This window comes from Rhincodon typus, chromosome 1 (genome assembly GCF_021869965.1).
Source record: "Rhincodon typus isolate 14 chromosome 1, sRhiTyp1.1, whole genome shotgun sequence".
Classification (NCBI taxonomy): Eukaryota; Metazoa; Chordata; class Chondrichthyes; order Orectolobiformes; family Rhincodontidae; genus Rhincodon; species Rhincodon typus.
This window is the reverse complement of record NC_063332.1, coordinates 121,737,520-121,760,606: the sequence shown is the minus strand read 5'-3', so window position 1 is coordinate 121,760,606 and position 23,087 is coordinate 121,737,520. Positions and strand designations below refer to the sequence as shown.

The following is a 23,087-nucleotide window of genomic DNA, read 5'->3' as shown; positions in this document are numbered from 1 at the left end:
TGGATCATATTCACCATTCTGCCCTCATCAATCTTGTTCGTTACTTTTTCAAAAAACTCAATCAAGTTAGTGACACATGAATTCCCACGCACAAAGCCATGTTGACTATCCCTCATCAGTCCTTGCCTTTCCAAATACATGTAAATCCTGTCCTTCAGGATTCCCTTAAACAACTTGCCCACCACCGATGTCAGGCTCACCAGTCTGTAGTTCATTTGTTTCTGCTAAAGTATCATATTTAACTGTTGCTTCTGAAAAAATCTCAACTGTCAGAAGATTGCTACAAATTGTGGACTGCCTATATTAGGCAACTGCGATCACAAAACACACACAACCCCCTCCAAAATCAACAATAGGATAAGCAAGGAAACAAAAGGTGTGTTGCAACGAGGGGTGAATAGCAAAATAGCAACTGGCAAAACCCAGAGGGATCAAGAAAGGAACAAGGGGACAAAAACAGAGACAAACCAAGAATAACATAAAACATCCGTGCTGTATGACTCTATGTGGTTAAAAGGTTATGATGTAAATATTATCACATCACGACAGACTTTGACTTTGTCGCATGACACCATTGGTTATTTATTTTCACCCTGCCCGTCACCTCATCACAAATCTTTCCATTTGTTGTTCTCGCCTTTTTTTTCACCTGTCTAATACCATGTGTAACTTTTCTCAATGCTAAAGTCATGAACCTGAAACGGTTCTCCCCAGCTAACCTGCTAAATGTTTGTAAGATATTCTTTTTTATAATGTCAGATTTCCAGAATCCGCATTTTGTTGTTGTTGTTGTTGCTTTTACTGTAGGCCGTTGAGTTTATAGAAAGGCGTGATTTTAAAGGACGAATAGTTCAGATCAAGGGACCATAGCCAACGCTTTTTGAACCTCTGCAGATGCATTTCCTGTGTTTGCTTTGTGACATGTTGAACGACAAGCGGCACGTTGAAGGCAGGACTTCCTGGTGACGTGCTGTAACAGGGCTCGAGTTTTACTTTCAATTCCTGGGTGTCTTGTGTGAGCGCTTCTTCTTAGGGAAGAAACGAAACCTCGAACGCTGAGCTGGCAGAATATGCAAGAGGGAGAGAGATACGGGGGGAGGGTGGAAAGGAATTGGTTTATTTCTTAAAGGCTGCAATGGAGGCCAGCCTGACCTGTGCGGTTTGTTTGTCGGTGTTTGAGAATCCCACCACCCTGCCCGTCTGCTCGCACAATTTCTGCAAGAAATGCATTCTGGAGTGTGTCACCAAATCCTTCTCGTACGGCCTGGACTACAGCAGCAGCAGCAGCAGCAACAACAACAACAACATCTGGAAGAACAGTCAGCTGGAGTGTCCCCTCTGCAGAAAGAGCAACTTCATCGCCGAGGGAGCCGTCAACCTGCCCGGCAACACCACCTTGGCCGAGGTGGTGAAACTTTTCCGCTCGCAGCAGCAGGCGGTGGGAGCCGGGCGCGAGCAGGAGGACGAGGAGCTGCCGTTGGTGGTGGGCAGCGGCACGCGGAGCCTCGGGGAGCGCGAGTTCTGCCAACGGCACCCGCACAGGAAGCTGCAGCTCTTCTGCAAGGTCTGCAAACAGCTGGCGTGCGGCCAATGTGTCTCCGAGGATCACCGAGGGGTCTTCCACGCCGTCAACTTGGTCGACATGATCTACCAGGAGGAGAAGGTGAGGAACAAGGGAAGGGGGCAGGTGGTACTGAGGTGGCAGATGAACCCCCACCTCGGGCGTCTCTCTGTCCTAATCGCCGGTCTTAGCCTCTAGCCCAATCCCCCTGGACTGGCGCAGTCCAGGGCAAGGTGGGACCTTAAGGTTCAGGTAGGCCATCCATGGGAATGTTTAGGGTCGCAGACTGGAGCGATGTGGCCCAACGTGTCTGTGAAAAAGAAGTATCCATTTTAATTCCATCTTTCACTTCTTGGGTCCATGCTCTTTAAGTTAGGATGTGCCAAATGAACTTAGAAGTATTTTTAAAAACGTGATGAAGGTTTATTTCCTTAATACTCTTTTAGGCAGCGAATTCCACAGCCCCTATACCCTCAACATTCCTCTAATCCTTGGACGAGCAGGCTGGGGGTGCTGAATGGCCTACTGCTGTTGCTATGTTCCTTTTACCAGTTACTTTACAACTAAAACTCCTGGCTAACAGATATAAGCTCTTATCTGCTCAACCTATGTCCGTCATAAGTTTAGACACCCTAAATTAGATACTTCTTTAGCCTCCCAAGGCTAACATAAATCTCACTTAAAAAGGAACAAGTACGGCAGCTCCACAAACGTGGAAAAGGAGTTTTCAAACAGGGATAGAGAAAGGAATAGAAACAAAGTAAGTGTAACATTTCTGGTTTAAAAAAAATCAATCGTAGCTGAGAGGAAACTGATCTACTAAATGAACTACTGTATACATGACCTCATCTGGCCTGAGGATATATAGATTGAGGCCAGCAACAAAAGAGGAGTATCCACATTGTACAGGGCCTTGGTGAGGCCACACCTTGAGTACTGTGTGTAGTTTTGGTCTCCTTGTCTGAGCAAGGACATTCTTGCACTTCAGGGAGTCCAGCTAAGATTCACCAGACTGATTCTGGGATGGCAGAACACATGAAAGACTGGATCAACTGGGCTTATATTCGCTGGAATTTAGAAGAATGGAGGAGGGGGAGAATCTCATAGAAACATATAAAATCCTGATGGGACTAGACAGGCTAGATGTGGGAAGAATGTTCCCAATGACGGGGAAGTCCAGAACAAGGGGTCATAGTCTTAAAAATAAGGGGTAAGCCATTTAGAACTGAGATGAGGAAGAATTTCTTTACTCAGAGTTGTGAACCAGTGGAATTCTCTCCCCCAGGAAGCTGTTGGGGCCAGTTCATTAGATATATTCAAGAGAGCTGGATGTGGCCCATGCAGCTAAAGGGATCAAGGGGTATGGGGAGAGGATGGGAATGGGATACTGAGGTTGCATGATCAGCCATGATCGTACTGAATGGTAGTGCAGGCTCAAAGAGCCAAATGGTCTACTCCTACACCTGTTTTCAATGTTTCTATGTTCCGACTGCTAGATGTTCACTACAGATCCCAAAACAGTGGGAGGGAGTTAGATGAGCAAATACATAGGTCAATTTCTAGGTGCATAAGAATTGGGCAATAATGGGGACTTAAATTATCCAAATATGAACTGGGATATGAATAGTGTGAAAGGCACTGAGGACATAAAATTCTTTAACTGTATTCAAGAGAACACTTTCAGCCAGTATGCAATGAGTCTAATGAGAGAGGAAGCAGTTCTAGATTTAGTCTTAGGAAATGAGCTGGCAGGAGGATGAAACGGAATTGTTTGACCATTCTGGACATACTAATCATAATAGTTAGATTTAGCATCATTCTCTCTGAGTGTTCTCTCTGAGCAGCACAGCTGCTGGAAAGCTCCACACACATCAATTGGTGTGCTGATGAATGGCTTCTGCTTCCAGAAGCTGTCAGTATACATGGACCTCAGAGGTCTGCACAAGTGCAAAAGAAATTTACAGGGAATGCTGTTTGCAGCGACTTGAGGAGGTGACAAATTAATGGGACATGCTTGAAAGTGAGATACAAAAGACGTAATGTAAGCATGTCCCCACAAAATAAAAGGGTATTAGTGCTAAATCTAGAGTGCCCTGGTTATCCAGAAACTGACAAATTGAAATGAAGCAAAAAATAGAGCTTATGACAGTCTGAAAAAGTAATACTTTAGGAAGCTAAGAGAAGTATAGAAAGTATAGGGATAAAGTGAAAAAGAAAATTAGAAAAATAAAGAGAAAATAATAAAAATTGTTTGGTAAAATTAAGGAAAATCCAAAAATGTTTTATCAGTACATTAAAAGTCACAAGATTACGAAGAAAAGGGTTGGGCTTATCAGAGATGTACATGGTAACTTGCATGTCGATTCAGAAGATGTGAGCAGTATTCTCTTAATGTGTGTTTTCTCTCTGTCTTCACAACGAAGACTGTTTCTGCAGACATCCAGTTAAAGAGGAGGAGTGTGAAATTGTAAATAAAATAAATATAATCAGAAGAGAAATACTAGAGGGACTGACCTCCTTGAAGGTGGATAAATTGCCAGAGCTAGATGAATTGTATCCTAAGCTGTTAAAGTAAGTTAGGCAGGAAATAGCAGATGCCCTGAGGGTCACTTTTCAAATCTCATTCAATGTAGGTGAGCTGCCTGAGAATCCGCTGTACCCAGTGTGGCTTCCTCTACATCGGGGAAACCAAGCGGAGGCTTGGGGACCGCTTTGCAGAACACCTACGCTCGGTGCACAATAAACAACTGCACCTCCCAGTCGCGAACCATTTCAACTCCCCCTCCCATTCCTCAGACGACATGTCCATCCTGGGCCTCCTGCAGTGCCACAACGATGCCACCCGAAGGTTGCAGGAACAGCAACTCATATGCCGCTTGGGAACCCCGCAGCCCAATGGTATCAATGTGGATTTCACAAGTTTCAAAATCTCCCCTTCCCCCTACCGCATCCCAAAACCAGTCCAGCTCGTCCCTGCCTCCCTAACCTGTTCTTCCTCCCACCTATCCCCTCCTCCCACCTCAAGCCGCACCTCCATCTCCTACCGACCAACCTCATCCCGCCCCCTTGACCTGTCCGTCCTCCCTGGACTGACCTATCCCCTTCCTAACTCCCTACCTACACTCACCTTTACTGGCTCCATCCCCGCCTCTTCGACCTGTTTGTTTCCTCTCCACCTATCCTCTCCTCTATCCCTCTTCTATCCGCCTCCCACTCTCTCCCTATTTATTTCAGAACCCCCTTCCCCTCCCCCTTTTCTGATGAAGGGTCTAGGCCCGAAACGTCAGCCTCTCTGCTCCTATGATGCTGCTTGGCCTGCTGTGTTCATCCAGCCCTGCACCTTGTTGTCTCAGAGAATTAGAAGTCTGTAAATGCTGTACCATTGTTCAAAAAAGGTGCAAGAAATAGGCTAAATCATTGTCGGCTGATCAGTCTGATTTTGGTGGACAAATATTGAGTGAGTGTTAACTTTTATTTGGAAAGGCATAGATTAATCAGGAATAGTGAGTGACATCTTGTTAAGGTAAAGTAAAGTCATGTTATTAACTTTTGTTGAATATTTTGAGGAAGTAACAAAGAAAATCTAAGAAGGTAGTGCAGTGGATATTGGCTACATGGATTTTAGTAAAATATTTTATAAGGTCCCACATGACAGTCTGGTCAGAAAAATTAAAGTCTATAGGATACAGGAGGCTGTGGCAAGTTTTTCCAGAATGTGACAGAAAACAAAGGCTAATGGTCAAAAATTCAGCAGTTGATGTTTTTGTTTCAGATTTCTAGCATCCACAGTTCTTTGTTTTATTAAATGAAAATGGTCGATGGCTATTTTTGTAAACTGAAAGCATGTTCCAGAGCATTTCTAGAGGGTCAGTGTTAGGTCTCTTGCTGTTAGTGGTATATATTCATGATTTGGACTTAAATATGGAAGTCATGATTGGGAATTCGCAGACAACTCAACAGTTGGCTGGGTAATTGATTGTGAAGAGGATGGCTATTGAATGCAAGATGATATCAATGGTTTGTTTGAGTGCCTGGAAAAGTGGCAAATGAAATTCGATCCAGAGAAGAACAATGTTTTGCATCTGTTGAGGGCAAACAATACAAGGGAATATATAATAAACCAAGGGTATTGAGAAGAGTAGAGAGAGTAAGAGACCTTAGAGTGCATGTCCATAGGCCTCTGAAAATGGCAGGACAGATACATATAAAGAAGGAATATTGGATCCTTTCCTTCATTGGGCACGGTATTGAATGTAAGAGCAGAGATGTAATACCAGAACTACTCATTTTGTGTACAGTTCTGCTTTTTCCAATTTTCCTATCATTTGCAGACTTCTTTGTCATGACCCGCTATATTTAAGTCTGATAAATATTGCTAAATACTTGTGACCAGTTTACCTGGTCAAAAGCCTTGCCAGATTCCACATACATAACATCAAAAATACCCCCATCAACTCTCCCTGTTACATACTCAAAAAATTCAATCAAATGACTCAGACACAACTTGCCCTTAGCAGATGTATGCTGAATGTCCCTAATTAGCCCATGCTTCTCTAAATTATGATTTACATCATTTCTCAAACTTTTACAATAATGTGTCCACCACTGATTTGCCTGTAATTAATTGGGCTGTCCATTTGTCAATTTTTAAACATCTGTGTGACATTTGTGTTCCAGTTTCTGGGACCATGGTTGTAATCTGATAGCATTGGAAAATTATGGTCAGAGCCTTTGCTATTTGTAGCCTCTGTTAGTTTGAAATCCTTAGTAATCTTGGATACATTTTATCTGGGTGTGGTGGTTTTTCCACTTTCAAAGATGTTGAACATCTCATATTTCCTCTCCATTTTTATCCCAAGATGTGCTATTTCTGTTGCCTTCTACAAATTGTTTTTGTCTTTTGTGGAAATAGACACAAAGTATTCATTGAGAACCTTATCTTTTTCTTGCACCTTCACAAGCAGATTACCTTCTTTAATTGACATTCCTCTTTCCTTGGTTATCTTCCACAGGGTAGTGGAAATCTGGAACTCTCTCCCTTTTTAAAAAAAAATACTGCTACTTTTTAAAATTGTCAATTAAAAAATTCAGATCTGAGGTTAATAGATTTTTGTTGAATATAAAGGTTTATGCAACCAAGGTAAGTAAATAGAGTAAAGATACAGATTAGCCATGATCTAATGAACACAAGGGACAAAGTGCCTAATCCTGGTCCCAAGTTCAATTAATAAAACCTTGTACTTTACACAATTGAAGCTTTTACCAGCCATGCTCAGTTGGTCACACTCTTACCTATGAGTCATAAAAATATTCTGGGTAGACATCCCAACCTTGAACTTGAGCATGAAGATCAAGTTAGATATTTCAATGCAGTACTGAGGGAATCAGAAGTCCCATCTTTCCAATGAGGCATTGAACTGAGGATCCATCTTCCTACTTGAGGTGGATATAAAAGATCTTGTTTCATTTTGAAAAAGAAACAGTAAATTATCCTGGTGTCCTGGCCAATAATTATCCAGTCATCAAAAAAGTAGATAATCTGGCTATTATCACATAGTTATTTGTGAGAGTTTGCAGCAAGCAACTTTGCTACTATGTTTTCTGCATTGTAGCAATGACTTTATTGGCTGCTTTGAGATGTCTATTGGTCGGGAAGAGCACTATTTAAATACAACTGATTCTTTATTGGAGAGATAAGAACACCTAGTCAATGGCATTCTCAATAAGTGGAAGAGACGTATTGCAGAATGTTCAGATTGTTACTAGCTAATTTAAATGCAATTTTAAAGTCATTTCCTATACCTGCAAAATAGAAACATGCATGTGCACTTTTTGCAGCTTGAGTACTTCAGTAACCTGAGAGAATTGAGGCAGCTGAATAACAGATTAAAGGTTGAAATTGCAGACACCCCTTCAGATTCTGAGGTAAGAATTGCTAGTTGTTTAGTGAATATTCTTCCCTAAATTCCACAGTCCAGGTAGTTAATTTCTTCACTATTATTTGGACCAAACTCTAGTGATCATCTCAATGTTAAGTGCTAAAATCACTCTGGAAGTTCAATAATATTTCAGAATGACTGCTGGATACTTAGTGGTGAAATGCTTTACAACTTTTACTATATTATGCAGAAATTATAATCCAGTGATGGGCACAGGCTGACATTTATCTATTTATCTAGTACATTTTAGACTATGAGAAAGAAGTTATTAAAAGTAAGATCGGTAGGATTTTGGAGAAAGTGGAATTGAAAAGAAGGCAGTTGGTTGATGAGATTGAGAAGAAGAAAGAGTGGAAAGAGCGTGAACGTAAAGCTCGACTGGAAGGAAAACAAACACAGAAGAAAACAATTGAGCAGTACCTGAAGGAGTGTGAAAAATTAGTGAATGAATGTAATCCTGTCAATTTTCTGAAGGTAAGTCGATTTACTGCCTCATTGTATGAATTAGACAGTTGTTTAGTGGCTCATGTCTCTGCATGACTAATTTTTAAATTGTTCATTCAGTAACAAAATCAGTAACAAAATACAATCAATTGTTCATAAGAAATTTTATCTATTTAGTTTTAAAACGTAGATGTGGAAACTTGGGAGGTAAACATCTGCCACAGCTGTTGTATTTTTAACAACTGCTGTTGTTATTGACTTGTCAGTGGAAATAATAGGAAAGTTGCAGATGGAATTGGGAAAAATCATGTGATTTGGTTTAAAAACACAATGCTGCTTAAGTTGCAATTACACCATAAAAAGATAAAGCATTTTTGTTTTGTTTAGATGTTCCAGTCGCTAATTTTGAGAGAAGACTAAATCCTCACTTTTAGCAACACCTGCCTTAGTTAGCACTCCTGGCAAAATCAACTAATGTTGATATAATCAACTTACAACTTCATGACTTTTCTCAGCACACTCACTACATCTTTAATTGTGGGAACATTATATAAGACTGTGGTTCTTGACTCTATCAAATCATAGAAAAGAAAATGTCTGACTTGGTCCATGCAACTAGATTTGATATATTGAATAGTTCTGCTTCTTGGAATGATTGCTCCTGGCTCAATAATTTAGGAAAATTGGAAGGCTTATCATAGGTGTTAATCTAACTTATCACTGGCCTTGATTGTGAATGGTTTCTTCCAAAACCTCATTTATGAAAATAGTTTGACAGCTTACGTAAAAGGAACTCCAAAATCTTGGATAAACATAGAAATATTTGAAGTATAGTTAAAGAAAGAGTGGGACGAAAGAGGGACCAAAAAGAAGACTGTAAGGAGAAGCCTAGAAAATATAGACCTGTGATTTTGACAACAGTGGTATGTAAGTTGTTGGAGGGAATTCTGAGAGATGGAATTTACATGCTTTTGGAGGGGCAAGGACTGGTTAGAGATGGTCAGCATGACTTTGTCCATGGGAAATTGTGTCTCACAAACTTGAATGAGTAACCATAAAGATGATTGAGGGCAGAGAGGTAGATGTTGTCAACATGGACTTTAGTAAGCCTGTGAGAAGGTTTCACCTGGTAGACTAATAAGTAAAGTTAGATCACATGGGATTCAGAGAGAGCTTGCCGCTTAGATAGAAAATTGGCTTGACGGTAGGGGCCACAGTGGTGGTGGAGTGTTGTTTTTCGGACTGGAGGCCTGTGTCCAGTGGTATTCCGCAGGAATCGCTCCGCTTTTGTGTATAATTTATATAAATTATTTGGATAAGAATTTAGGAGGTGTGATTAGTAGTTTTTGCAGATGACACCAAAATTGATGGTGTTGTGGACAGTGAAGAAGGTTATCCTAAGATGAGAAAGGGATATTGATCAATTGGGCCAATTGGCTAAGTAGTGGTGGATGGAGTTTAATCTGAATAAATGCAAGATATTGCATTTTGGTAAAACAAGTAAGGGCAGGACTTAATACAGTTGACAGTAGGGCTTTGAGTAATGTTGCCGAATAGAGAGACCTAGGGGTTCAGGTACATAGTTCTTCAAAAGTTGCATCACAGGTAGCCAGGGAGGTGAAGAAGGTGTTTAGCATGCTTGCCTTCGTTGCTCAGACCATTGAGTAAAGGAGCTGGGATGTCATGTTGAGGTTGTACAGGACATTGGAGCCACTTTTGGAGTACTCTGGACAGTTCTGGTGACCCAGTTATTAGATGGGTATTATTAAATTGGAGAAGGTTCAGAAAAGATTTACCAGGATGTTGCCAGGATTGGACAGTGTGAGTTATATGGATAGCTGGGACTTTTTTCACTGGAATGTAGGAAGTTGAGGAATGACCTTTATAGAGGTTTATAAAATCATGAGAGGCACAGATAAGGTGAATAGCAAAGGTCTTTTCCCTAGGGTAGATGAGTTCCAAACAAGGGGCATATTTATAAGGAGTGAGGAGAAGGATTTAAAAGAGACATGAGAGGCAACTTTTTCATACAGAAGGTGGCTTGTATGTGAAATGAACTGCCAAAGGAAGTGGTAGATGTAGGTATAATTACAACATTTAAAAGACATTTGGATAAGTACATGAAAAAGAAAGGTTTAGAGGGATATGGGCCATATGCAGGCAATTGGGACTAGTTTAGGAAACTTCGTCGGCATGGGCAAGTGCTGTGTCACTGTCTGAGGAGCAGAGAATGCAGATAAGGTACGACGTATGTATTCTGCCAGCATCTCCTTGAATGAAAGGTAGATCCAGTTTTGCAGTAAAGCTGGAGATAATAGTGATATTATATCAGACAGAAGTAAAAAGATGAATTTAAAAAGCTAGGACTTCTCAAAGTGGAAAAGTCATTTGGTTCACATGATGCATTCTACGGAATTCTAAGGCTTAAAATTGTAGAGGCTGTGTTACGGTTTTCCACTCCTCCTCCAATATCTGGGCGATGCAGGAGGAATGGAGGATTGCAAATGTTATACACTTGTTTAAAGGAAATGGCAATGTGGAAAAGCAAGCTAGCTCACAATAAACTTGGAAAGTTTTAGTGCCAATAATCTAAAATATTTATTAATTAACATTTAGAAATATCTGGGCTAATAGATGAAAGTCAGCATGAATTTGTTAAACATAAATCACGTTTGACTAACTTGATTTTGTTCTTTGAATGGTGGGGAAGGTGGTGTGGGTAAAGTGCTTGATGTGTACTTGGCTAGATTTTCCTCTTGAAATCTAGAAACACTGTACCATTTTCCTACATTGAGTTGCTAATCTATGAAAGTCAGGCTATTCACACAAAATTTTTATCTAGTGTTGTGGGTGAGCTGTAGTCATAGTCGTAGACCAGCAGGAGGACTTTGGCACTCCGTTGAAGTCAGCAAACAAATGGCAGGTGACCTTTCAAGCAATTGGTGAAGTAGCAGGGCCAGTTGCAAGAAAGGCACAGGAGCATCTTGAGATTTATACATAGAGTGAGGAAGTTACAGAGAATAAGTACCTGTGAATGTTGGACTTCAGAGCAAGAGTACTTTTGAGCCTGCTGTACTGCTCCGTCATACAATAAGATCATGGCTGTGATCACTTTCCAGTGAACCCCCCACCCGTAACTCATGACTTTCTTTGTCTGAGAAGAATGTATCTAATTCAGCCTTGATTGTCTCTGTCTCTGATCTTTAGTTACCTGGTTTCAGAATTGTTGTGTATTTGTGGATGATACTAAAAATGGAAAAACTGTGGGGCTATGGTGGGATGGGTGTCAAAGAGTTTGATGAAACTGCTGTGGAGTTACAGAAGAAATAAAATAATTGGAAGTGAACAGAAACATGGTAGATGAAACTCAGCATAGCTAAGTATTATTCCATACATGTTGAAAAGCAATTCAAGGAACAGAATGATGTTGAACTACCTAGAAAAACAGAGACTTTAAAGTACAAGTAGATTCAGCTCTGATTATATTTACCGACTGCTGAAATCAAATAACGAAATCAATCAGTTTGAAGACTGAAGCAGTTGTGCTGAGTTGTACAGTGCTCTGGCCAAGTTGTACCTTGAATCCTGTGTTAAGTTTTGGTCTTGGAGGAGCCAAGGAAGTAGACCAGCTCTGGAAGTAGGCATGAGCGGATTACAAGGTTGATCTCTGCAGAGATCAGAGAACCAGAAAACTGAATTTTGAAGGATTGAGGTCCGTATGTAATAATGGAGTAGAAATAACTGTAAAATCTATTATACCAATGTTTCTAATGCATTGCTTGTTTCATTTACAGGTGGCCTGTGACTTAAATGAAAGGTAACTCAAAAAAATACAGTACATTAGCTTTGCAGATCCTTTTCTGTGTTAATTGCCTTTTCATTTCAGCTTCTTTCAATATTAAGAATGTCTCTATAACTATTAATTCCTTTAGTCATACAACCCTCCGCAAACTCTCCAGTCTTCAATTTTTGGCTTTTAGTGCACTCCTCCCTTCTTTTATTCCACCTTTGGCAGTCGCGTCATCATTTATTTAGGTTGTAAACTCTGGAATTCTCTTCCTTTGGATATTTCTGGAGCAGGTAGGACTTGAACCCAGATCTCCTGGCTGAGAGGTAAGGACACTGACACTGCACGACAAGGGTCCCGATATAAATCATCATTCTGTTATGGGGAAGGGTCACGAGACCTGAAACGCTAACTCTGATTTTTCTTCACAGGTGCTGCCAGACCTGCTGAGCTTTTCCAACAACTTCTGTTTTTGTTCATAAATTATCATTCCCTAACTAGGAATCAAACTAGGGTCCTGGCGGTAAAATGGCCAGATCCCAACCATTAGACCACGAGAGAAGCTGCCACTCTTTTTAAATGTTTTCCTAATCGGCCAGTTCAGAGATGTAATGACATATCTCTGGAGCAGGTGGGACTTGAACCCAGGCCTCCTGGCTCAGAGATTGGAATGCTACTATTGCACCAGAAGAACCCTAAGATACCACTGTTTTCTGATGAAGGGTCTAGTCCCAAAACGTCAGCCTTCCTGCTCCTATGATGCTGCTTGGCCTGCTGTGTTCATCCAGCTCTACACCTTGTTATCTCAGATTCTCCAGCATCTGCAGTTCCTACTACCTTAAAATCTATCTCGCTTCTGATGCCTTCATGTCTTGATCAATTTCGCTGTTCTTTGATAACTTATGGGATGCAACTAGCGTGTTTTACTACATCAAAAGCATCCATGTAATTTCTGGCTATTACTATTTGAGCTAGTCTTCCAACACTTAACTGTTGCTAGTGCATCTTAGGGTGATAACCGAATGCAATTCTTTGAAGAGTGTGATAGCAATATTCTAAGAATCAAAGTTTTAACCATCAAAAAAAGGGTACATAATATTGTCACATGTAAATAGAAATTTATAATGAAACATTACACTATCATTTTATAAAATTCTCATTTTCTGTCATAGTATCATCCAAATAAAATTCTTGCTATTACTGTGTAATTATTGATAAATATTTATCCATAGTTATAGAAATAATGTATTAATGAGCGCTTCTAAAATGGATAATTGTTGGTATTTGATTTAGTCCTTTGAAGAAGTAAGTTATACTGTAAATAAAAAGGAACCAATTGATGTATTGCATTAGGTTTACAGAAGGCATTTGACAAGGTCCCACATCAAAGGTTACTATGGAAAGTAAAAGCTCACGCCATAGTCTGTAACATATGGCATGGATAAAAGTTTGGCTGGCTAACAGGAAGCAGAAAGAAGGAATAAATTTTCAGGCTAGAGTTAGAATTGGCTTTATTGTCACATGTACTCACATGAGTGTAGTGAAAAGTTTACAAGTTGTCACTTTACAGCACTGTCTTAGGTACAAATGTACCTAGGTACCAATCCTTAAATACAAATTCTTAGGGAAAAAAAATTAGAAAAAATAAAGAAATACAATTTCAGAACAACAGTCCTTCCAACCCAGTCCACGCCAACACCTGGCCTTCAATCTGTGCTGGGCTTCACCTTGAGGCTGGGAGTCCGCATGGCTTTGCCTTGAGGTTCTTGAGACCAGGGGTCTACGCTGAGGCGTGGATCCGCTTTGACTTCAAGGGCAGTAGGTAAGAAGAAAGAAGGGAAAAGAAACATGAAAAGAGAAAAGAAAAGAAACGGGCAGAGTGGACGAGTTCCGGCTGAGGACTCGTACTCCGCCACCATTTTCCAGAGTTCGCCATGAATGGTGTACCATAGAGGTCAGTGCTGGGGCCTTAACTCTTTACAATTTATATAAATGATTTGGATGAATGGATCAAAGGTATGGTAGCTGAATTTGCTGATGACAGTAAAATTGGTAAGTGAATATGTGAATGGGCCTACAAAGGACTATAGATAGGTTAAGTAAGTGGGCAAAAATCTGGCAAATGGAGTACAATGTGGGAAAGTGAACTTGTCCATTTTGGCAGAAAGAATTTTTAAAAAGCATGTTATCTAAATGGTGAGTGGTTGCAGAACTCTGGGATGCAGAGAAATCTGGTGAAGTATTGCATCAATCACAAAGTTAGTATGCAGGTACAACAAGTAATTAGAAAATTTTTTAGAATGTTATGTTTATTGTGAGAGGAATTGAATGCAAGAATAGGGAGGTTATGCGTCAGTTATACAGGGAATTGGTGAAACTGCATGCTGTGTACAATACTGGTCACTGCATATATGGAAGAATGTTGATGTGTAAAAAGCAGTTCAGAGAAGGTTTACCAGACTAGTACCTGGAATGAGTGGATTATCTTATGAAGAAAGACTAGACAGGCTAGGCCTGTATTCTCTGGAGTTTAGAAGAATCAAAGATGACTCAATTGAAACATATAAGAGCCTAAGGTGACCTAGATGGGTGGCTCCTAAAAGGATGTTTCCTCTTGTGGGAGAATGTAGAACTAAAGTCATTAATTAAAAATAAGGCATTGCCCATTTAAGACAAAGATGAGGAAACAATTTTCCTCTGAGGTTTGAGAGTCTTTGGAATTCTTTTCCTCAAAAGGCAAAATCTTTTATTTTTAATGCAGAGGTAGAGAGATTCTTGATTTCCAAGAGGATGAAATATTATCACGATATCCAGGAGTGTAGAATTGAGGTTAAAATCAAATCAGCCATGATCTTATTGCATGGCAGAGCAGGTTCAAAGGGCTGAGTGACCTACTTTTGCTCCATGTTCATATGTTTGTATGATTTAGATCAATAAAAATCTAGAAATGTTGTAATTCCCTTGAGGTACTTCTCAAACCTGACAGATCAATTAGCCTCTTTGCCTTTATTAAAATATTTTGTTTCTACGTTCAGTGCTATAGCTGATATCATGAATATCTTATTAATTTTTAAATTTAATTTAAATCTAATAGATGGTAGTTGCATTTCTAGTAGTGTTTTAACACTTTTAGTACACTTTTCTTTATCCTTTTATACAATATTTTTAGAGTAGCCCATTCCTTTTAATGTACAAAGTGCAATAATAAAACTGATTTGTTCTAGACCTTGAACTTTGGCAGCAGATTGAGAACCTAGTGTTCCCAACTTCAAAGTTTGGTTATGTGGTAGTTTCTATAGTGTGTCCTCCTTAAGTCAGCTTGCCAATACATTTGATCAGCTGACCATATTAGCTTCTAGTTAATATTGCAGTTGTTTATTATAATATCTTGTTTTTTGTATTTTGTTCCCTAAAGGGTAAAGAGCAACCTTGCTATCATCCTCCCTACTTTAGAGAAGCACGATGAATTGACTTGTCTGCAACCACATCAGTTTCTTATAAAACCAGTGTTGGATAGTATCTCTGCACTCCAGTTGACCAAAGATGCAACAAATCCCAGTTTGGGTAAGCATTCAGTTTAAAAAAAAGTTTTTAATTCTTAATTCTACATTAATAGGTCTTGTCTTTCATACCTGAAACCAGCCCTCGCTGACATGATGCAAGTCTTCTCTGTCTGTAAACATCCCATAAGTCTTAAGCATTGGCAATGTCTGCTCAATACCAAGAGAGTACAGAGCTGTAGCATACGCCTTTTTTTGTTCAGGACTAAATGGGACAAATTTGGCATAACCAGTCACAGAAACCACAAAATGGTTGCCGTGGTAAATGGAAGAATTTTATACAAGTGCTATTCTGAAGTTGTGACTGAGGGACACTTTTTGGAATATATAAGAGGTCTTTACGCTACTTGTAACTATTTTATTCTCGACCTGTGAGGTAGTGATGTTGGCACTGAGTGCCTTAAATGGAAAATGCACCTGATGTGGTTTCGAAACTGATGTTTGTTCCTTTGCCTGATATATTGAATGACTGTGCTGATTGGAACAGCTTGAACCCAATTTTTCCATTATTTCATCATCACAAAAACAGAGGACTAGTTCTGAACATTACAAATAAAGACGCATTGGTTTGTCATTGTGACCCACTCAACTCAATAAGATTGCTAATGCTGATTAAATATATTCTACCATTTTCAAGATTTAACTCTTGGAATTTGCATTGTTCTGTAACTTTTCTTCAGTCTCTTACTCCTTCTCGATTTCATTTCTTTCAGCATCTCAGTATATTGCTCTGACATTGATGCTGCCTCAAATTAACTCTCTCTAATAACCTATTTTTACACCTGAAATGCTTTTTCAATTTGACAGTATTGGTTCTGAGATCACCTGGAAGATGTTGGCATGCCCATTTTATTTGTAGGCTTTGCAAGCTTGCTATTACAAGACTGCAGGATGCACCCTTTGTAACCTAGGAGTTCAACTCTAGCTTCTCATTTAAGTGGCCCAGGCATAGATAATTTTCATAAAATGAAAGGATCATGGCTTTTAGATGAAGAGCTGTCACTCCAGTACATGATATTGAGCTGGGCATCAATGACTTGTAGCCTGTGAGGTTATTGTCCCCATGGCCTCATGTTCTTTGCAACTCTTCAGACTAGCAGCATTCATTATGTCCCTGATCATTCAGATTCTTTCATTTCCTTGTCAAATAAGATTAAATCCAGTTTTTGATAAACAAAATAATATGTATATTTACTGTCACATTGCAAAGCATCAGTGATTTATTTGATGTATCTGGGCTGAATGACAAGTGTTTTATATGCAACCTGTGGCAGACTAGAAGCACTCAGAGATATAGATTGTGTGTGGGTAACTACGACCTTGATTCATTAGCAATGTAGTCCTTGTAGTTGAGACTAGTTGCAGGTTTTAGCAGACAGCACACAGCATGGTTTATGTTGCTGCCTCTGATAAATCCAAACCTGTCAAAGTAAAACACACTTAAATCTGTTAGCATAGTTCAATAGTTAATGGTCAGTTGGAGTTAGATGCATTTGGTGGGAGCTTGAAATTCTCTCCAGCTATTGAGGAAGCTCAGAGTGAATAATGGGTTGAATTTGTACTTGAAGAAATATACTTACTAAATTGGTTTCCTTTAACTTTATTGTGAATATATGGGTTACATTTTCAAATAGGGTTTTGTACCTAGAAAGTCTGTAGCGAAAAATATTATTAGTTAAAAATAATGCAACAGATGTAATCAATATTACATCATAGTAGTACATTACCGTATATGTTTGTCTGAAAGTGAGTTGCCATTGAATGGCAGGAATAATATAGATTATATCTGTTGATTTTATTTCCCATAGATACTGACAATACTACAAGTGAACTACGCACAGATGGCTACCAATTTAAAACTACCTTAAAAATGTGGAAGCAGCCCAAGGATTTTATAGAACCAAAGTTTACTGTAAGTTAATTTTAACAGTTTGGCATTCTTATGTACGTAACCAGGATTACATTTGCAAATGATATTTTATAATGCAAAGTACCGATTTTAAAAGTAAGTGTTAAGACTTCTTTTTAATTAAACAAATCTCTTTTGCAGCCAGAAACTATTATTGAATATGGCTGTCATGACTATCTTTGGTGTATTTCTGCAAAAGAAGACTATCAGTACATAAGTCTAGAGGTATGTTAGTACAGTTTGGATTTTTACATCGTTCATTTAGCTGTCACTGTTAGGATTTCTACAGAAGGAACGTTTCCAACAACCACCTAACACCATTTCCTGTAAGTAACTTGTCCTCTGCAAACCAGAAACTTTGTTATCATAAGGTATAGAAGTTAGATTAGTTATAAAATTAAGAAATAAATAATGAAATACATTTATATAACAGTTTCATGTTCTTAGGACATTTTAAAGTGTTTCTTGGCTAATTATGTTGTTTTCAAGTATAAATCAGAGCTAGTCATTGGCTGTTGTGGTTGTGCTTTCAGTTGCCTAGTCACTTAACTTCTCTTCCTGCATCTCTGCATCTCTGACCTCAAAATGCTTTGAATTTTGTACTCCTCCAACATAATTTGGGAGGTTTTTCTGTGGGGAAGTAGTTACTGTTATCATCACAGTTTTAAGCTAGAAAACATAACCGCAATTGGCACACAGGAAAAATTCAAACACGATTTAAAATCAACTAATTCCGAAAGCAACCAGCGGCAGAAAATGTCATTTTAAAAGATTAGCATGGATTCCGATTGGTTAAAGATTCTGTTGAAACAACAGAACTCTTTGAAGAATTAATGGAAAGAGTAGACAAGTAATGCAGTTGATGTCATATACTTGGACTTCAGTAAGACCTTCAATCAGGTACTGCGTGATAACCTCATAACAAGATAAGGGAGTATGATTTGGGGAAGAAAAGGCTGAAAAGCACACTGCCTTTGGGTAGGCGATGACCTAGTATTGTTATCGCTAGACTATTAATCCAGAGACCCAGGTAATGTTCTGGGGATCTGGGTTCAAATTCCACCATGGCAGATGGTGGAATTTGAATTCAATAGGAATCTGGAATTAAAAGTTTAATAATAATTAAAAGTCTAAGAATTCTTAACTGCCCTCTGGGGAATTAGGGATGGGCAATAAATGCTGGCCTAGCCAGCGACACCCTCAGCCCATGAATAAATTAAAAAACCCTTTGTCTCTATGTCTTTCTTCATTTAGTTGATCCCCTATAAGACATTTGATCCAGTTGACCCACTTCATTCCCCAAAACAAGATTCATATTTGTTTAACCAAAAATATGCTCATTAAGAAATTTGTCGTAAACACACTTTATAACTTCTTCCCTCATTTTGCAAATTCTTTAAAAATGCAAACTGAGCATTGGGTTTCTTTGTAGTGGTATAGTGTTCTGAAGTAGTAAAATTATGTGAATAATTCTTACAGGTCTCTGCAGGCCAAACTTAAGAGCAAAGTGCACAATTCTGATCTTCATTATAAAAGAAAGCCATAGAAGCATTAAAGTCAGCACAGAACAACAATGTTACCAGTATTGTGAAATTACAGCAATCAGGAACAATAGAAAAGAGAAAATTGGAGATGACCATATGATAGAAGTCTTTGGAATTTTGTATGGATTAGACAGGGTAGATGCTGAGAAAGTGTTTCCGTTTATGGGAGAATCCAAAGCTAGCACTTGTATGTCCAACATAATTTCTTTCTCTGTTGATTTTTTTTTTTAAGTAAGAGAATTTTTTTCACTCATCATGGCTAGAAGATGCTGCTAGTTGTCACAGGAAATGGTTGAATAAAATAGCTTTGCATTCAAAAGCAAGATGACAATTTTTTTTTCTGGTGGTGTTTTAGGAACTGCGTTACAAACACTATCAATCCTGCAGAAAAGACTGGAACTGCTTTGTGACTGAAGAATATTCTGATAGTGAAAATGGTCTAGAGCCTTCAGTGTCTTCAGTTTCTACAGAGCTGCGCAAAACACCTGATGGAGTACAGAAGCCTCATGTTAAATTATTCAGTTTTGGTCAGTCGTCTAAAAAAGTAAAAAAGAAATTCCTTGGCAATCAATATGTGCCTTTGCCTCCTAATTCAAGATCCGCTACAAGTATCCGATCAGTTTCAAACTCGGAGATGTCGTTACCCAGTGGTTTTGAAAAATTGTTTGATGTGGGAGATATAAAGCAAAAACACGACCCTGTTCCTCCTTCATCAGTTCAATCTGAAACTATCTCAAACATCACAAGCACTGTCGAAAGTCTGCCAACAGCAGCGGTAACAGCATCTCTTCCAGTTACTTTGAGTTCATGTACAACAGTGATGAGCTCTGACAAAACAGACGAATGTCAGCAAAAGCCATTTACCTCCAGTGCTCTTGGTTTTACTGTGTCTAAGTGCTCCAGCTTGGCATCTAAACAAAAAAAATCCAGTATTTCAAAAGCTGGTATAAGATTCCTTAACCCCACAGTCACCTCTGGAAGTTCACCATCATTCGGTGGCTTTATGTTTGGAAATACCTTAGCCAACAAATCAGGGGATCAGCAAGCACTGCCAGTATCAACAAGCTTCACATTTGAGAAGCTTAATTCATGCTCTGCTACAAGTAATTCAATCAGTAGTTCAACTTCTGTGTTTCACAGTAAAACTGCATGTGAGTCAACTGGTAAACATACGAAGCATCAAAATGGCCAGACAAGCTGCAACACATCATCCACTTGCATTAGTAAAGTGCTTTTGGATTCAGTTGGAACATCATCCTCTTTTCACTTTGGGAAAGGGAAAGAACAGTGTTCACAAGAAAACTCACCAAAACCTAATTTGTTTGGTACTTCAGGACCCTTGAGTGATCCAGTCAAGCCAGCGGCATCATTTTCCTTTCTCAACTCTGGAACTGGAACATTGGGTTTTTCATTCAAAATTTATCCCAGTATAACATCAACAACCAAATCAAGTGAATCTTTAAGAAACCCAGAAAATTTAGCTTGTCTCTCAGGTTCATCTGTTGGAAGAGATGTAACTAGCCCCTTTAAATTTTCACAAGTACCCAGAAGTGATGTTCCAACTTTTTATCAAAAGCAACCTTTGTCAACTACTAGCAGATCTACTACACCAAGTTTTGATTTTAAATTAGCAGATTCTAGTATTATCACGTCAGCTTCATCTTTATTCACTTCACCATCATCAGGTTCCTCAATTTCAAGCCCAGCACTGTATGAACAAAGCCTTGTGACACCTCAAAGCAGTGTTATGCCTTTGAAACATGTTGCTAGTTCTGCTGAAAAATCCTCTGTTTTCTCCTGGACCAATTCAATTGGTTCTGATTCTGTGGTTTTTCCACCTGTCTTCAGTCAAGAACCCACTTCCACAATCACTCAGCAGCAGAGCACTGCAACGTTAGACAGTATTACCATTGTGAAGGAACTGTCAACCTCAGGATTGTCAATAAATGCTGAACCAGTTGCTTTAAGAAACTCTAAAGGTTTAACTCCGATCACGCCTCCAGTCATTGCAAGAGATGTACCTGACCTCTTCGCACTTACCCAAGTGTCCGTGAACGATGTTCCAAATTTGAATGAAAAGCCATTTCTGTCGACTGTAAGCAGGTCAAATTCACCAAGCTTCGATTTTAAGTTAGAAAATCCAGGTACTGTTGTGTCTGCTTCATCTTTGCTTGCTTCAACATCATTTGTTTCAACCTCCTGTAATTCCTCGTCGTTGTCAATTCCAGTTGCACAAAACGTTCTGCCAACACAAAACGTTCTGCCAACTCAAAACAGCATAAAGCCATTGCATCTTTTTGCTAGTTTTGCTGAAATGTCTTCAGTTTGCTCCAGGGCAAATTCAATTGGCTCTAATGCTGTAACATTTACAACCAATTTTAATCGAGGTTGCACACCAACAGTCAGTCAGCAGGAGAGCACTGTTAGGGCAGCTGATGTCAAAGTGAATGAAATACAAACATCAGAGGTATCAATATATGCTGAATCATCTACACTTAATGGAGCACATTCATTTAGTTTGAATTGTGAGGATCCATCACTAGTAGTAAATCAGCAGAGTTCTGATAAAATGTCAACTGATAATGGCGTTGAAACCCACAAACTGAAAGAAACTTTGCTGGCTGAAACATTAACTTCTCAACCAGAAATATTTCACAGGATCGAATCTGCTAGCTCTGGCTGTGTGGATTTTGCAGTAGGTTTCAACAGAGTGCTCCCTTCAGTCAGTCAGCAACAAACTCAAGTTGCATTCGTTGATGATGCTTTCAAAACCTGCAAAACAAAAACATTTGAAGTGCCTAAATGTATGCAACAATTGGTAATTGGGAAAATCACAGTTCCTCTCTTGCAACTTAGTAATGCAACATCTACCCTTGAAAATCCTTCGGAGAGATGTAATAGTGATATAGATGAAGAAGGCAAAAAACCTCTAATTTTCAGTGATCAAGGTTGCACTGTTTCTGAAAACCAAGGTCATTCCAATAATCACCAGAGTTCTGCAGTTGCCAGTGAGATAGAACATCCAGATAGCTTAACTGCTAAAGAGAGCACTTCTCTTAGTAGAACGAGATGGACAAATATTGAAACACTAAATTTGTCACACACAGGAGATTCTGCATGTATTCCACAACCTGTTGCATCTAATGCTAGTAGTTTTGCAGAAGCTAATAATGATAATGCACAAGAAGATAACCAGACAACAGCAACAGATTTCTCGCTTTTCACTGCTGCTTCTCCAGTCTTTTGCCCAATATTTAAATTTGGTGCAGGTAGTGATTTCCAATTCACACTGGGTGCAAATAATCTAACAAATTCTACAGGACAGCAAGAGAAGAATGAGGGTGATTGTAAAGCTGCACACAAACCAATATTACCATCCCCTCCACCAGTTAATCATCCAGCTGCCATCCTAGATGCAGAAAATGTTCTCTTTTCTAACAGAGGAAAGCTGTACTGCTTTGAACGGACGTCCTTACAGTGGAAGGAGCGAGCATTTGGAGAAATCAGAATTTTAGAACATAAAATAACAAAATTGTCAAGATTCGTAATGTGGAACGCCACTAATAAATGCTGCGCCAATCACTGGATCACAAGAGACTTGGAACTGAAGCATGCGAAAACCAGTAATCATATCTGGACTTGGCATGCACTGGATTATTCAGAGAATAAGCAGGTCCTTTTAGAGTTTGCCGTACACTTTAAACTAAAAGAAAGGGCTCAGATGTTCAGACAAGTCATTGAGAGAGTGCAGAGCTCAACTGAGATCACTCGGTTAACAGAAAAACGTTTGTGCGGTTCTGTAGAAATTAAAAAGAATGATCAAAATGGAAATGATGGTCCTACTTCACTTGTTAGTGCATCTGAATTGGAAAAAGAAGGAAGGTTTCTACGAGGTAAATCTCTTGATTTTACTTTTGTTATGAATCTTTCTACACTGCATAGTATTTATCTGCAAACAGCTGCTCAAACAAACTGCTTATATATGTTTCAGTTTAAAAAAAAAGTTAGTGAAATGTCTGTCCACATTAGTAGTGTTTTTAACAGCTGTAGACATCCATTGTTTTTAAGCAGCTATACAAGTCATCTTTGTTTTTTTTTTTAAATAATTGTTTAATCTAGAATTTGTAACAGCCTAAATATTTGGAGTTCTGATAGTTTTTGGGATCAAACGTAAAAAAACCTTTTTTTAAAAAAAAAATTTTTCCCATTACTTTTCTGTCCTTACTACTTCATCCTGCACTGGACTCCACACTGGAAAGCAGTTCCAAAGAATTTTGTCATCTTATGGCATATTATCCTTGGACCACTGCCTCCACAGAATGTATCAACAGACAGTTTGACTG

General features: G+C 39.1%; 1 protein-coding gene across 3 annotated transcripts in view; it reads left to right on the top strand.

Moving 5' to 3' along the window:
- Positions 1-897: 897 nt before the first annotated feature.
- The window catches only part of LOC109912119 (streptococcal hemagglutinin-like), a 35,019-nt gene continuing 12,829 nt past the window's right edge, over positions 898-23,087 (top strand). Inside the window, exons 1-8 of one of the 3 annotated variants that reach the window (XM_048616165.1) lie at positions 898-1,663; positions 7,400-7,486; positions 7,741-7,974; positions 11,739-11,761; positions 15,147-15,295; positions 17,100-17,203; positions 17,342-17,425; positions 19,100-22,637. In XM_048616165.1, the coding sequence (XP_048472122.1) occupies positions 1,136-1,663; positions 7,400-7,486; positions 7,741-7,974; positions 11,739-11,761; positions 15,147-15,295; positions 17,100-17,203; positions 17,342-17,425; positions 19,100-22,637 (4,747 nt within the window). In that variant the 5' untranslated portion in view covers positions 898-1,135. The remainder of the gene's footprint in view (positions 1,664-7,399; positions 7,487-7,740; positions 7,975-11,738; positions 11,762-15,146; positions 15,296-17,099; positions 17,204-17,341; positions 17,426-19,099; positions 22,638-23,087) is intronic. The other 2 variants (XM_020511501.2, XM_048616290.1) reach the window with 2 other exon arrangements.